General features: G+C 38.0%; 1 protein-coding gene across 1 annotated transcript in view; it reads left to right on the forward strand.

The window, feature by feature from the left end:
• The window catches only part of si:ch211-286b4.4 (SCO-spondin), a 213,633-nt gene that overhangs the window by 126,986 nt on the left and 72,327 nt on the right, over positions 1-14,320 (forward strand). The window contains exons 66-70 of the mRNA XM_057838220.1: positions 3,281-3,460; positions 3,546-3,737; positions 6,293-6,442; positions 6,973-7,076; positions 7,566-7,768. Coding sequence (XP_057694203.1) covers positions 3,281-3,460; positions 3,546-3,737; positions 6,293-6,442; positions 6,973-7,076; positions 7,566-7,768 — 829 coding nt within the window. The remainder of the gene's footprint in view (positions 1-3,280; positions 3,461-3,545; positions 3,738-6,292; positions 6,443-6,972; positions 7,077-7,565; positions 7,769-14,320) is intronic.

A 14,320-nucleotide genomic window follows, 5' to 3' on the forward strand; every position in this document is an offset into this window, starting at 1 on the left:
ATATAAGTAATAAAATTCGGGTCATAAGGTCAAAGGTCACAGGTGTCATAAAAGAAATTGTGCAAAAATTCAACTTAAATTTGCATGGTACGTGATATGATGAGAAGACAGGTCGAAGGTCACAAGTGTCAGAAATATGACAATGCTTAGAAATTGGCCCCTTAGGTTGATGTGCAACAATTAATCAATTAATAGACAACTAATCGATTAGCAAGTTAATCGACAACTATTTTGATAACCGATTAATCGTTTAGGACCTTCTTCACCTTAAACTTGTCTAAATTCTTGAAATTATAACATACCCTATATGAAACTTATCAGTTGTAAATATGATCAGATTTCCTCATTATGTTTTTGTTAAGTAAACGTAGGACATGAAAAACATCTGTATTTACTTTGGAAAACAACAATTCACATGTTTGACAATTTTCGGACATCTGTCTAAATTAGCTTCTTAATAAGGCTGCAACAACTAATCAATTAAATCAATTAATAAATTAGTCGCCAACAAATTTGATAATCAATACAGTTGAAGGAAATAGTCATCCATTTTGTCTTCATTGCTACTTACAACATGCTGAAAACAACTTCAAGGTAAATTGTAAAGGTAATTGAAAGAATTGATATTTATCTGATTAATCAATTAATCGTTTAATTAATCGCCTGATTCATCGATTATGAAAATATTCATTTGTAGCAGCTAGGGATGGGAATTGATAAGATTTTTACGATTCCGATTCCATTATCGTTATTGCTTAACGATTTGATTCTTTATCGATTCTCTTATTGATTCTAATTTGAACTCGAGGTTCTGGGTTCAATATTTTTTATGGTTCATTTGCCTTGGGGTGTCGGTTAGAACACAAGGAGTGGAGAGGGGAGTTGGTCTTTGGCACTTTGACTTTTAATCCAACTTGGCAACAGGCACAACTATATACACGCAATGGCACTTGCTATGAGAATCACTCAATGAGCAGGTGAGAGCATGTATGGAAAGATGTTGGTGTATTTGTGTGTGAAAAGACTGGAATGTGTGAGTATATGTGTGGTTCTGAGAAGAAAGAAAATTAGTGCTGATGCAATAAACAATGCAAATTTACTGTAAAGCAGTCAATAACACACATACAAGACTCAGTGACCCAGTCTATTGAACAAAAAGGTAGGGGGGGGCGCGAGTGCGCTGCGTGCACGGGCGGTCATCTTGGCCATAAAAGTGGTGAAAACTAAGCACTGTACACTCATATGGATGTAGAACATTTGTTCATTCGCTGCCATCCCTCCCACTTCAAACAGATTGAACGTCTATGGCCGTCAGTGACAGGCAGTGCCAGGCAAGGAGGTAATTTTGGGCCATTTAAGGTTGTTTACCTGTTGATTTTCAGGTACTTCCTGTTGATTTTGGGCTATTTTATGGGTCACTTCCTGTTTATTTTTAGTTACAGAACAGGAAGTGACCTGGGAACAGGGGTCGCGTTAACCGAATATTTTCCGTCGTTGACCGGTTTTTTACAACGGTGACGGAAAAAACTGAAGTCCATCTGTCATTTTGACAGGTTGCAATTAGCACCCCAGACCACAGGGTGGCGAGTGAGCATATTAATTAGCTATTGTCTCTCTTGATGCATGACGTCGTTGGCCTTACTCGGAAAAATGTCAAGGCAACTGAGTGTCCGAAGTTTCTTCAAGAAGCCCCAAAACGACGATGGTGTTGATAAAAGAGTTGAAAAAAGAGGGACTGATGCAGTGAAGGATGACAACGAATCAAGTGAATCGCCGGTTCACTCCTCACTGTGGCGAGCAGTTGAAAACGCCGCCAATTACCAAGAAGGGCAGAATTGGTAACACGGTGAAAGCGGCATAAAGCCAAAAAAGCGGACCAGACTAGCCAGAGCCTGAAATTATTTCAAGGAAAATATGGAGGGTGCCACCACTGTGTGTACTCTTTTTGCGAAGCTGAGTTCGCATACCACGGTAGCACGTCAGCTATGAACAAACACTTGACGCGCCGTCACCCAGGTGTATTTCGGAAGATAACAGGAAACAACAAGCTAGCGGATTGTAAGTCCATACAACTTTCTAACGATTTTTTAAAAAATTGGAAGTTGCCTTTATGTGCGTCGTATCAACGTGCATTTTTATTTAATAATAATAATAAATAAATAAATACAAATATATATATACATATATATATATATATATATATATATAATGGAATTATATATTTTATTATTAGTATCATGGAAGGTCCCACTTAGGGGGTAAATATATGGAAACACAGTACTGGCCTGCTTACTGTAATCCATGACTGCACTAATGTTAGTTACTTTATATTATAAAGTATTATTGTATTATTGTGTATATACATATAGTGACTGCATCAAGATAAAGTCATTTTAAAAATTTAAATGACGGGTAAAAATAGATTATGACCGGATTTTTATGACCCTGTCAGTCAAAATGACAGACAACGAAAAAGTCTAGCGCAACCTCTGCCTGGGAATCACCCAAATCAATAGGCAGTGACTGAAACTCAACAGGAAATGACCTGTAAATGCCCTAAAATGAACAGCAAGTGACCTGTAAATGCCCTGAAAATCGGACAGAATAACTGTAAATGCTTTGGTTTCGAATGAACAAACGTTCCCAGTCTAAATGATTGGGCGTCGAGCACCATTAATGCAGCCTTATTCTTGACCCACGATTTGAAAAGGACGTGTCATGGCTTCGGGAGCATTGTCAAAGAGCAAATTAAACTCTTATTTCAAGGCAAAGTTTGAAGTACTTCCATTGCGGTTGTTAATATTGTGTTTTTTTTTTTTTTTTAACACTGACACCTTTTTAAAACGATATCTTGATTCTTGGTAGGAGCATATCGATAACCTTTTGGGATACAAAGTATCACGGTATATCACCATTTCGATATTTTGTCACACCCCTCGTCTGCATTCTGGGTCTTTTTGTAGTTGTAAATAGTTGTAGTTTGGCGAAGGCCCAATATGTTTTTAATTCTTTAAGTGAATTGACGTTGACAGGCATCCAATTATGGACCTGCAACCCATGGCTCCATATTGCATCCATCTTCGGAAAAAAAAAAAAAAAAAATTGGAGTTTGTTACGAGATAGATTTCAAATCTATTTTGACTAGGAGGAGTTCAGGAGCAATTATTAGATGATATGTGAGAGGGTCAATTTATGAGTGTGCGGTGGGAAGTTGCCGATTCTATTACTTTGTCCAGCTTTAGAATGCTATTTAAAGCTGCTGCTCCCCTTTTCTTTACAGGTGAGTGCTTAGCATGTCCTGCAGGACTATTCTGTGGTTCTGAAGGTTTAGTCGAACCTTCTGGATGGTGCGCAGATGGTTTTCTTTGCCAGATGGGGGCTTCGCTTCCAAACCCAACTGACAACATTACTGGGTCTCTTTGTCCTCCTGGTGTTTTCTGCCAACGGGGGCTTAAAGCAGGTACAGGACATTGGAAAATGTTGAGTTATGTTTGTTATTATCCATCACTGTTTAGAGAATCAAAATCCATCATTTCAAACTTTAGGTGACTGTTGGCCTGGGTTTTATTGTGACTGGGGGTCAAACCGGGCGGATCAGACTCTCTGTCCTGCTGGTTTCTTCTGCCCTCGTGGAACACCAGCCCCTATTCCTTGTCCTGCAGGAACATTTAGCTCCTTTACAGGCAACTCACACCTGAGTAACTGTACTGAGTGTGCTGCCGGATACTACTGTCAAGGTGGGAAACATCAATCAATCAATCAACTTTATTTGTATACCACATTTAAAAAATCCGCCAAGGTGTCCATAGTGCTTTACATACCATAAAACAGCAAAATAAGTTAACTTTCAAACATAAAACAAACACATAAATATAAAATAAATAAAATACGAGGTCATAAACAGTCATTTCACGTTAACAGTTGAAGAAAAATAAAATGTTTTAAGGCGTTTTAAGAAAACGAAAGTATTATCTCTACCGCACTGACCTATCTCACTGTGACGTCAGCCCTGCGGTGCGTTCAGGTACAGCAAAAGCTGTCCGCCACATCACAATCCGATTCGTTACATTATTTACAGGAATAATTATTAATTATTATTATTATTATATTATTCTGTTTTTTATTTATAACTTATTTGTTTTGCTATGTTTAATTGCCATTTGTAATACTACCAGCAGTATTTATTAAGGATTTAGTGTAGGTTTTTGGGCTGTGGCACGAATTAATGGAATTATAATGTATTCCTATGGGAAAATCCTGCTCGACATACGACCATTTCAACTTACAAACAAGGTCCTGGAACGAATTAACTTCGTATGTAGAGGTACCACTGTATATCCATCTTTCATCTTGTGTCCTCAGGTGGGTTTGGCTAAGCAAAGCAAATGACCGCCTACAAGGTGCTAGTCACATGATCTGTTCGAAAAATAATTTTGACCCATTACGAAAAATGTTTTTTTTTTTTGTTTTTTGTTTTTTTTTGTTCATTTCATTCTTTTTTGTTTGTTTTATTGCTTTACAACTTTTATAGAAAACCTTTTACCGGCAAAGTCTTAATTTTAACTCCATATAAAGGGAAGTCAATTACACGCAATGACATTTTCGGCCACCGGCGGAGGGGCACTGCCTTAATCTCCGCATATGGGTACACCATGTGAGGAGGGGATACTGAAGGCCAATGAGAGAGAAGATAGGTCAGATATGACGGTGATAGGGTAAGTTGAGTGTACACTCAGTGTTTGTAATGTGTAGTGAGGAACTAAATAGAATAAGTACTATGGTTATCATTAAAAAACAAAACAAAACAAAAAATTATACAGCAGGGGTCCCCAACCTTTTTTGCACCACAGACCGGTGTGATTTGGGTCTTTTTTTTACGGACCGGTGTTCTGTCAAATTTTGCACCCTTATAAAATTTTGCTCCCAAAGCTTTTGTGCAGTGAAAAAAGCCCTCTTTTATATTCAGTTGGACACTCAATATTATCCAACGGTGCTAAAATACTATTTACATCATAAACATGTGCAACACGAAAATGGCATAAATTAATGCTTAACGACACAGCGAAGTCGTTAAGTGAGAGAGCTGCGAGCAGTTGTTGTTTGCAGTTAACGTGGCAAACGTAAGCTCATATTCCTTTCTTTAAAGAAAGTTTGTAGTGTGTACTTTGGAATCGCTGCATTCGCGGCCATTTTTAACGTTGCGCGCATGCCAAATTTGTCGGAACACCGGCAATGTGCGGCAGAAAAATACAGCAAATATAAAATAACATTTGTTTTCAGCCATGGCGTGTTAAGTGCAGGGAAAATACAACTCACCCGCTGAATCAGTGGGAGTCCCGAGATGGGAGAGTGAGACAAGCTAGCTTCACAAAGATACAATGTTGGAAATTGTAGCAGTTTTTAGTGCGCTCCTAGCGATGTCAGGATATTCTGAAATGACTTTAATCCAGAACCTCGGTAGAGTTGTTGTCTCAAATGGACGTTTATGGTCGTCATGATTTGTGATCACTACAAGCTGATATTCCTGTTGTACAGACATGCTCGAATCACTCGGTTTATTCACATACGGGTCACGAATCCACTCCTTCGCAGTCCGTGGGTCTTTAGTGATTGGGAAGTAGCATAGATTTTGTTTTCTTCGAGGTTGTAGGCTCATCTTCTGGCTCGGCAGGTGCCCTTTTCCCCGTAAAAAATCTGTCCAAAGACGTCTGGTTTTCAGTAATTCTAGTGCGGGGGCTAATTATTTCCGGGAACAAATGTGATGTGCCCGCCCTACGTCATACGTTATTATCGAGGTCAAGCGCACATAGATATACAAAACAAGATGTACTGCTAACAGTCCAGTCAATGCATTTCTATGACGACCTCCTATCCTGTAGTTGTATATCTAGAGTAGACAGGGATATTGGTGTGTTAAGCTGCACAGGCCAAAGTCAGTCGGCCACAATGCAGTCATTAATAAAATATTTATTATTTCTGCGCGGCCCAGTACCAAATGCGCCACGGACCGGTACCGGTCCCCGGCCCGGTTGTTGGGGACCCCTACTATACAGTATTGGCTAAAGTAACTGCCATTGCATGGAGAAGTGCTTTAATAATAATCAAATTACACCTCCTCTTATGGGACAATCTTATCTGACAAGGCATTTGACGATGACAGTGTCAAGTTTTACAAATTAGGCAGCCTTATCTATTCAAAGCCAGAGACATTGACTCATCGAGTGTCAGTGAAAATACCATCATGTCACATTATTAATTAATATGTAATTGGCTCTGCTTTTTGTGACGTCAGATAAAGGTACTGTGCAGCCCACACTGTGTCACGTTGGATATTACTGTCCACCTGGAATGGCACAAGGAGTGGGCTTCCCCTGTCCAACTGGAACTGTTCAGAACCAACTTGGAGCCTCAAGCCTTGAAGCCTGCCAACCATGCCCTGCTGGTACTTGTTTGATTCGTAATATAACCCACAAAATTTCGGAATCAATCTATTTTGATTGCAACTATCGGAGATGTATCAATATAACAATACTACACTAGTGCTCAATTGTGTCATTTGCAGCACATTTATGGTTTATTGCGAGTCAGCTGGGATTCTGCTATGTGACCGTGCACATCTTTTTGTTGCTGATTGTTTACTGTTATAAATTTCCTTGTCAATAAAGCTACATACCTTGCCCAAATTGTCTACTAAAATGTTATATTCTCGCAAATCATGAGCATGAAAATCTATAAAGATGAAGGCCTCAGTAAGTGTATTATATTTTTTAAACAATTTTTAGAATCAATAGGGTACTTTGTGGCTTTAGGTTGCAAAAGACAAGAAAACCTGGACTTGAAATGTTTTAAAGTTTTGATAGCTTCGGAATGTCTAGTAATCTCTTTAGACTGAATTATGTCTACTTATTTGGGACAATTGATATACTGCATAGAATGAATGTTTTTCATCAACATCTCTCTGCTCTTTTTAAGGAACGTTTTGCTCTCAGCTTGGTCTTTCGCAGCCCACAGGATTGTGCGAGGCTGGATATTATTGTCTCACTGGCTCAACCAACTCAAACTCTTCTGAGTATCAGGTATTGCTGTGTTTCTTGTACATAAAATGTAACATATATCTCATATTCCCTTGCACCCTTCTAAAAAGTAATTTATTATTTGTCTTCCATTTAATTTAAAATGAAACTCTATATTGTCCTCAGGAGAAAAATAACACATCTAATCTCCAAATTTTTATTTCCACTCCCCTCAGAGGTGACCTCTGTTCATTTTTATGCCATTTTCATTTCTCCAATCACACTGCCAATTAAATGTCAGATTTGTTTACAACACATGACAGCATCCCTGGAAAATTTGATCCTTGCTTTTACCATTTTCACAAGCTAGTAGTTAAATCTGATTGTGGCTTCAGGCAGACAGAAAATGTCATATTTCACTGTATTGCTATTATGTATTATCATGCATTTCTAGGAAGGGATGCTGGCATTGTGTATTATTCTTAATCAGCTCAACAATTTTGTGTGCTACAGTACATCAATCCATGCTAAATTGCTTTGGCTCTTCCTCAGAGTAATTCGTCCAGAAGCCATCTTTGTCCCTCTGGCTACTATTGCCCCGCTGGAACGGAAAATCCAATTCCATGCCCTGCAGGCTCTCTATCTTTTTCCGGAGGTCTAAAAGGGGTTGAAGAGTGCCTTCCTTGCCCCCCTGGACGGTTCTGCGATAGAGCAGCAAGTAAAGAGCTCTCTGATGCTCACCCATGTTATGCCGGGTAAACATTTTTTTAAATGTTCCATTTTCTGCCCACTCTGTCAGCTGCAGATGAATGTGACATCTTTTTGAGACCTAACACATAATTGAGACAAATATTTTGTGATTTTTCTTTTTTCTCACGCTTTGTCGCTAACAGTAAAAGGGAGGAATATGTTTTGCTCTTTTTTCTTTTCATGAAAAGATTTCAAATTATTATCTGTCAAATGCTGATGCCATAGTTTTAGTTAGCCCTTTTAACTCCAGTAATGTGACAAATTGTAATTATATAGTTATTTGGTAGTGTACAAATTATACTTCATACAAAGTTTGTTTTGTAGCGAAAAAGGCTAACAAAGCACAATTTTGCACTACTTCAGAAAGAAAGCCTACTCCAAACAAAGTGCTGGACCACCATTGCACTACACTTCTGTGAAGATAAATACCTCCTTTAGGAATATTTCATGTCTCTGAATAATGGAACTGTCAGTCAAAAGTGTCAGTTAATAAGAGGCTGGTTTTGTTGCAGTTTTCATGTACATACTGCAGCAGTACCACAACATGTATCATTAGATTTAAAGGTTTGGCACATAACTGCAAAATCTTTGTAAATAATGACGTTTTCTGTAGTTTCTGTGGTTTGATGAGTAAATTGATGTTATGAAGATATGCAGATGCAGTTATATAAATTTTATAATACAGTAATATATTAGCGATGAATGAATATGTCTGATTATTTTAAATGAACACATATGTAGGAATAAATACAGTGAGGAAAATAAGTACCGTATTGGCCCGAATATAAGACGGTTCGATTATAAGACGACCCCATCTTTTTCAAGACTCAAGTTTGAAAAAAGACTTTTTGAACACCAAATTAATTTTTATACAGAAAATAATTACAGTCAATGTTCCCTCTAAACTGCGCGCGTGCGCAATCGTGCACTGCTGGCACCTACTCTGCGCACAAGAAATTCAATGCTGCGCACAAAAAAAAAATAAATCAACAGAAACGTATGTTGTAACTCGGTGAGTGACAGGTGTCCAGCAAATGATACGATAAGGTTCACTTCCGCTACGCAGCCAATCATAGCATTGACATTGCTTGAGTATTGCCCAGCCTACACGCGCGGTGTAGGTTAGCAAGCTGACAACAGTGCGTGAGTGCGGCGGAGTTGAGAGACGTAAAGGCCACCCCCTTATCATGGCGAAACGAACGGGCAGCGACACATCCACTCACCAAGCCAAAGTAAAAAAGAAATGCGGTTCATATAAGAACGAGCGGCTGTCGGAGCATGTGCAAATAGACGAACAAGCGGTGAAACTGAAGCCAAAGTACCAAGTGAGTTTTCAGAGGGAAAAATGTGGACTGAATGGAAGTTAGACTACCTCAACGTCATATTCAGCAGAAATGTCATTTGAAAGCTGTTGAAAATTAAAGACTCAAGATGCGACAGGGGATTGGTACATTATTGCTGGAGAATGCAAAAGACCGACAGAAGAGAAACGAGCTGTCCCACAAAACAAAATCTGACCCAGAGCAAGTTGAAGTTCTTATTGACAATATTTTACTTGCCATCGAAATGAATGCGTCAATGGTGTCAGTTCAACAAATCCGCAATCACATGGCAAAGTATGTGAGTATACCAAGAAAGCTGGCGAAGTAAAAACTATGCCTTTGAATTTGTAAACTCAATCAATGATATAGTGGAGAACAAAACTATGTGCAGTGTTAAAAATGCACCCTGGCATACACTGATAGTAGATGAGAGCAGTGACATATCAGTACACCAAATGCAAGTCCTATATATTAAGACTAGGGCTGTCAAACGATTAAAATTTTTAATCGAGTTAATTACAGCTTAAAAATTAATTAATCATAATTAATCGCAATTAATCGCAATTCAAACCATCTATAAAATATGCCATTTTTTTCTGTAAATTATATATGTATTCTGTAAAATAATTTGTTGGAATGGAAAGATAAGACACAAGATGGATATATACATTTAACATACGGTACATAAGGACTGAAGTGGACATTTCACTCTACTGTCATTTAAATCTGTCTATTCTGTCCTCACTCCGAAGCGTCTACTTTTTCCAAAGCTAGACAGCTAGTGAACGACGCCTTAATAATCAGACTTCTTCCTTTTTCATCTGATTTATTAATAAAATGGCCTCAAACCATTGTCCTCTTTAGACCGTAGTGAAACTACAAAACAAAAGTACACAAACATTGCATTAGCAACAACGTTAGCTTAGCACGCTATACAGGTTCACTAAACATAAACAAAAAGCGTCTCATACAAAAAATATAACATTTCGCCTACTAACATAATATGTACATTCTTTACAACAACCATACTTACGGACAAATCTTGTCCAAGGATCATATAACCACAACATTACGTAGGCATCAGCCCGAGACGTCGTGGAGCCATATTGAACTGGCAAGAAAGCAATAAACCATGTCGCAAAGCGACCACCAGAGTTCGCTGTTAGACAGCACAAAAAACCTTGCTGTAAAACTTACCGAAAGGCAGAATACTGTCTGAGCGGGACATGTGCGTTAACTGCGTCAAATATTTTAACGTGATTAATTTTAAAAATTAATTACCGCGCGTTAACGCAATACTTTTGACAGCCCTAATTAAGACGTGAAAAATAAGGTACGATTTAAGTCAGATTGGTGTGTATTCCAGTGACATTTATTAAGATTTTTTAATTATGGATGTTGATCATTAAATGCTCTTACTAATAAATAATTTACGGGCAGTAGAAATGCTAATAGGCGTGATACTGGTGAGTGGCCGCTATGTACAGTATTTTTCGGACTATAAATCGCAGTTTTTTTCTTAGTTTGGCAGAGGGTGCGTCTTATTTTCTGGAGCGACTTATATGTGAACTTATTCACACATTATTATATCATTGTTGCTAGTTAGCATGTTCTTTATGCTATAGTTATCTAAATAACTCTAAATAGCTATGTTACATTGACATACCAGGCATGTTCTCAGTTCGTTGTTTATGAGTCATGTAATGTTATCATACCGTACACCTATTCAGCCTGTTGTTCTCTATTGTATTTTTATTCTAAATTGCCTTTCAAAATGACATGTCTGTTCTTGGTGATGGATTATACCAAATAAATTTCCCCCCAAAATGCAACTTATACGCCGGTGCGGCATATATGTTTTTACCTTTTCATTGCGCATTTTTTGGCTGGTGCGACTTGTAGTCCAAAAAATACGGTGCACATCTGATGTTGCTCACCGTGGGCCGCAGTGTGCTCAGGGAGATTGTGTGTTTGCTCAGACACATGAAAAGTTAGAGGGAACATTGATTACAGTACATCCAAAACAAATGATTATACACTATATTTGAGAGGAAAAGCATGTTATTTTGCTTCATTCAAATCTTAATATCTGAACATTTAAATATGTAAACTAAAGTGCAATCACATTCGTAAATGAATGGCTTCTGGTTTTTGAAATGTAAATAAACCAATCTATTGTGATAAAACAACAAAATTGCAATAACTGCATTAACCATCAAAGTGAAGTCTAACAGTACACATTCTTGAAACAAGAATGTCTCTGAATTCAAGTACCTTGGAGTTACACTTGATTCCACACTCTCTTTTAAAAGCCATATTAAACGAATTTGTAACACTGTAAAATTCAACCTGAATAATTTTAAACAAATAAGATCTTTTATAACACTTGGGGCTGCTAGAATGTTTCTACACTCAATGATTTTATCACACATTGAATACTGCATTACTTGTTGGCAACTGGCAGGTGTAAATACATGCAGTAACATAGAATCACTCTTCAAGAAATCGTTAAAGGTTTAGAAAACCAATGTCATTCTATGTGTGTAACATTTTTAAAAAGTACTGCTTATTGAGCCTTGAGAATTTAAAATTTTTTAAAACTGCCTGTCTAATGTACAAGTTGTTACATGGATTTGCTCCACCTCCCATGTTGGACTTTCTATAAAAAAAAAAAAATTTTTTAAATGCTCACAAGGTCTCGGGATCAGGGCCTCCTCTAGAGGGGACCGTGAGGTTCCAATCAGTAAAACAGCCTTCGGTCACAATTCTCTCTCTGTAAAGGCCAGTAAAATCTGGAACAGTTTACCACTCGCCATCAGGCAATGTCCCACAATACGAACTTTCAAAACTCAGCTCAAGCAGTGGTTGAAAGCAAATCAGTCTTGCAATCACTGACTTTTAAGTTCTTAGTAATGTATTGTATTGTGTTGTTTTATTGTAATCTTTTGTTATTTCTTTTCTTTTTGTATATTTGTGTCACCTGTTTAGGGACTACGGATGTAAATTAGCATATTCTTGCTACAATCTGGCATATTTACATCTTTTTAGATGTTCATCAATGTGCACTGTCCCGCTATTATTTTATTAAATAAATAAATAAATAAACAAATCTGAATAAGGAAAAACATTGCAATAAAAAATTGCAAACTGGTTAAAATTGAGAGAAGCTGAGATCTGTCATGACAGAACATCGCTTCAATGATATCTGGCGCCATCTAGCGTCGTGAATGAGGAGAGTAGCTGAGATCTGTCATGACAGAACATCGCTTCAATGATATCTGGCGCCATCTAGCGTCGTGAATGGGTATAATGTCTAGACCGCGAATATAAGACGACCCCCTCTTTTTCAGTCTTATTTGAATGCAAAAAATACCGTCTGATATTCGGGCCAATACGGTATTTGAACACCCTGCGATTTTGCAAGTTCTTCCACTTAGAAATCATGGGCGAGTTTGAAACTTTCACGGTAGGTGCTTGTCCACTGTTAAAGACAATCTAAACAAAAACAAATCCAGGAATGACTGGTTTTTTTTTAACAATTTATTTGTATCATACTGCTGCAAATAAGTATTTGAACAGCTGACAAAATCAATGTTAATAAGTGGTACAGTAGTTTTTGGTGACAATAACAGAGGTCAAATATTTCTTGTAACTTTTCACCAGGTTTGCACAGACTGCAGCAGGGATTTTGCACGACTGCTCCACACAGATCTTTTCTTGATCAATCAGGTTTTTGTGCTGTCACTGAGAAACACAGCTGAGTTTGAGCTTCCTCCAACGATTTTCTATTGGGTTTATGTCTGGAGACTGGCTAGGCCCCTCCAGAACCTTGATATGCTTTTTACACAACTACTCCTTGGTAGTTTTGGCTGTCTGCTTTGGGCCATTGTCATGTTGAAAGACCCAGTCATGACCCATTTTCAATGCTCTGAGCGAAGGAGGTTATTCCCCATAATCTCACAATACATGGCTCTGGTCATCCTCTTCCTAATACAGAGCAGTCGTCAAGTCCCATGTGCAGAAAGCACATGCTGCTACCACAATGCTTCACAGTAGGGACGGTGATCTTGGTATGGTACTCATCATTCTTCTTCCTCCAAACACTATGAGTGGAATTAAGACCAAAAAGTTCGATTTTAATCTCATTTGACCATGTGACTTTCTCCCATGACTCCTTTGGATCATCCAAGTGGTCATTGGCAAACTTAAAAAGGGCCAGGACATGTGCTTGTTTAAGCAGGGGAACGTTCTGTTCCATATATTAAACCATGACGTCCTAGTGTATTAATGACAGTAAGTAATCTTAGAAATGATGGTTCCAGCTCCTTTCAGGTTGTAGTTCTTGACTGATTCCTCACCATTTTTAGGATCACTGAGACCCTACGAGGTAGATCTTGCATGGAGTCCCAATCCGAGGGAGATTGACAGTCATGTTTAGCTTCCTCCGTTTTCTAATAATTGCTCCAACAGTGGATCTTATATCATCACCAAGCTGCTTGGCAATTGCCCCATAACCCTTTCCAGCCTGATAGAAGCCTACAATTCTGTCTCGGGTGTCTTTAGACAGCTCTGTGGTCTTGACCATGTTAGTATTTGGAGTCTTCCTGATTGTATGGGTGGACGAGTGTTTAGATGCAGCTAACCGCCTCAAACAGGTCAAAAAGATTTTCTACTTTTTCCACTCCACTTATTCATTGGACTTTTAAAGGTGACTAAAAGGTCTTTGGGGCTCAAAATTCTAATGAGTAGGTGTTCAAATCCTTATTTGTAGCAGTATAATACAAATAAAGTGTTTAAAAAAAAAAATCATACATTGTGATTTCCGGATTTTTTTTTTTTTTTTTTTTTTTAATTGTCTCTCACAGTGAACAAGCACCTTCCATGAAAATTTCAAACCAGCCCAACATTTCAAAGGGGAGAATTTGCAAAGTCGCGTGGTGTTCAAATACGGTGTATCACAAAAGTGAGTACACCCCTTGCATTCCTGTGGATATTTAATTAAGTATATATTTTCATGGGACAACAGTGACAAAATGACACTTTGACACAATGAAAAGTAGTCTGTGTGCAGCTTATAAAATAGAGTTAATTTATTTTCCCCTCAAAATAACTCAAAATATAGCCATTAATATCGAAACCCCTGGTAACAAAAGTGAGTACACAGCATGGGAACTACATATATCCCTAAATGTCCAAATTGAGTACTGCTTGTCATTTTCTCTCCAAAATGTCATG

Source organism: Corythoichthys intestinalis, chromosome 6 (assembly GCF_030265065.1).
Source record: "Corythoichthys intestinalis isolate RoL2023-P3 chromosome 6, ASM3026506v1, whole genome shotgun sequence".
NCBI classification, from domain to species: Eukaryota; Metazoa; Chordata; class Actinopteri; order Syngnathiformes; family Syngnathidae; genus Corythoichthys; species Corythoichthys intestinalis.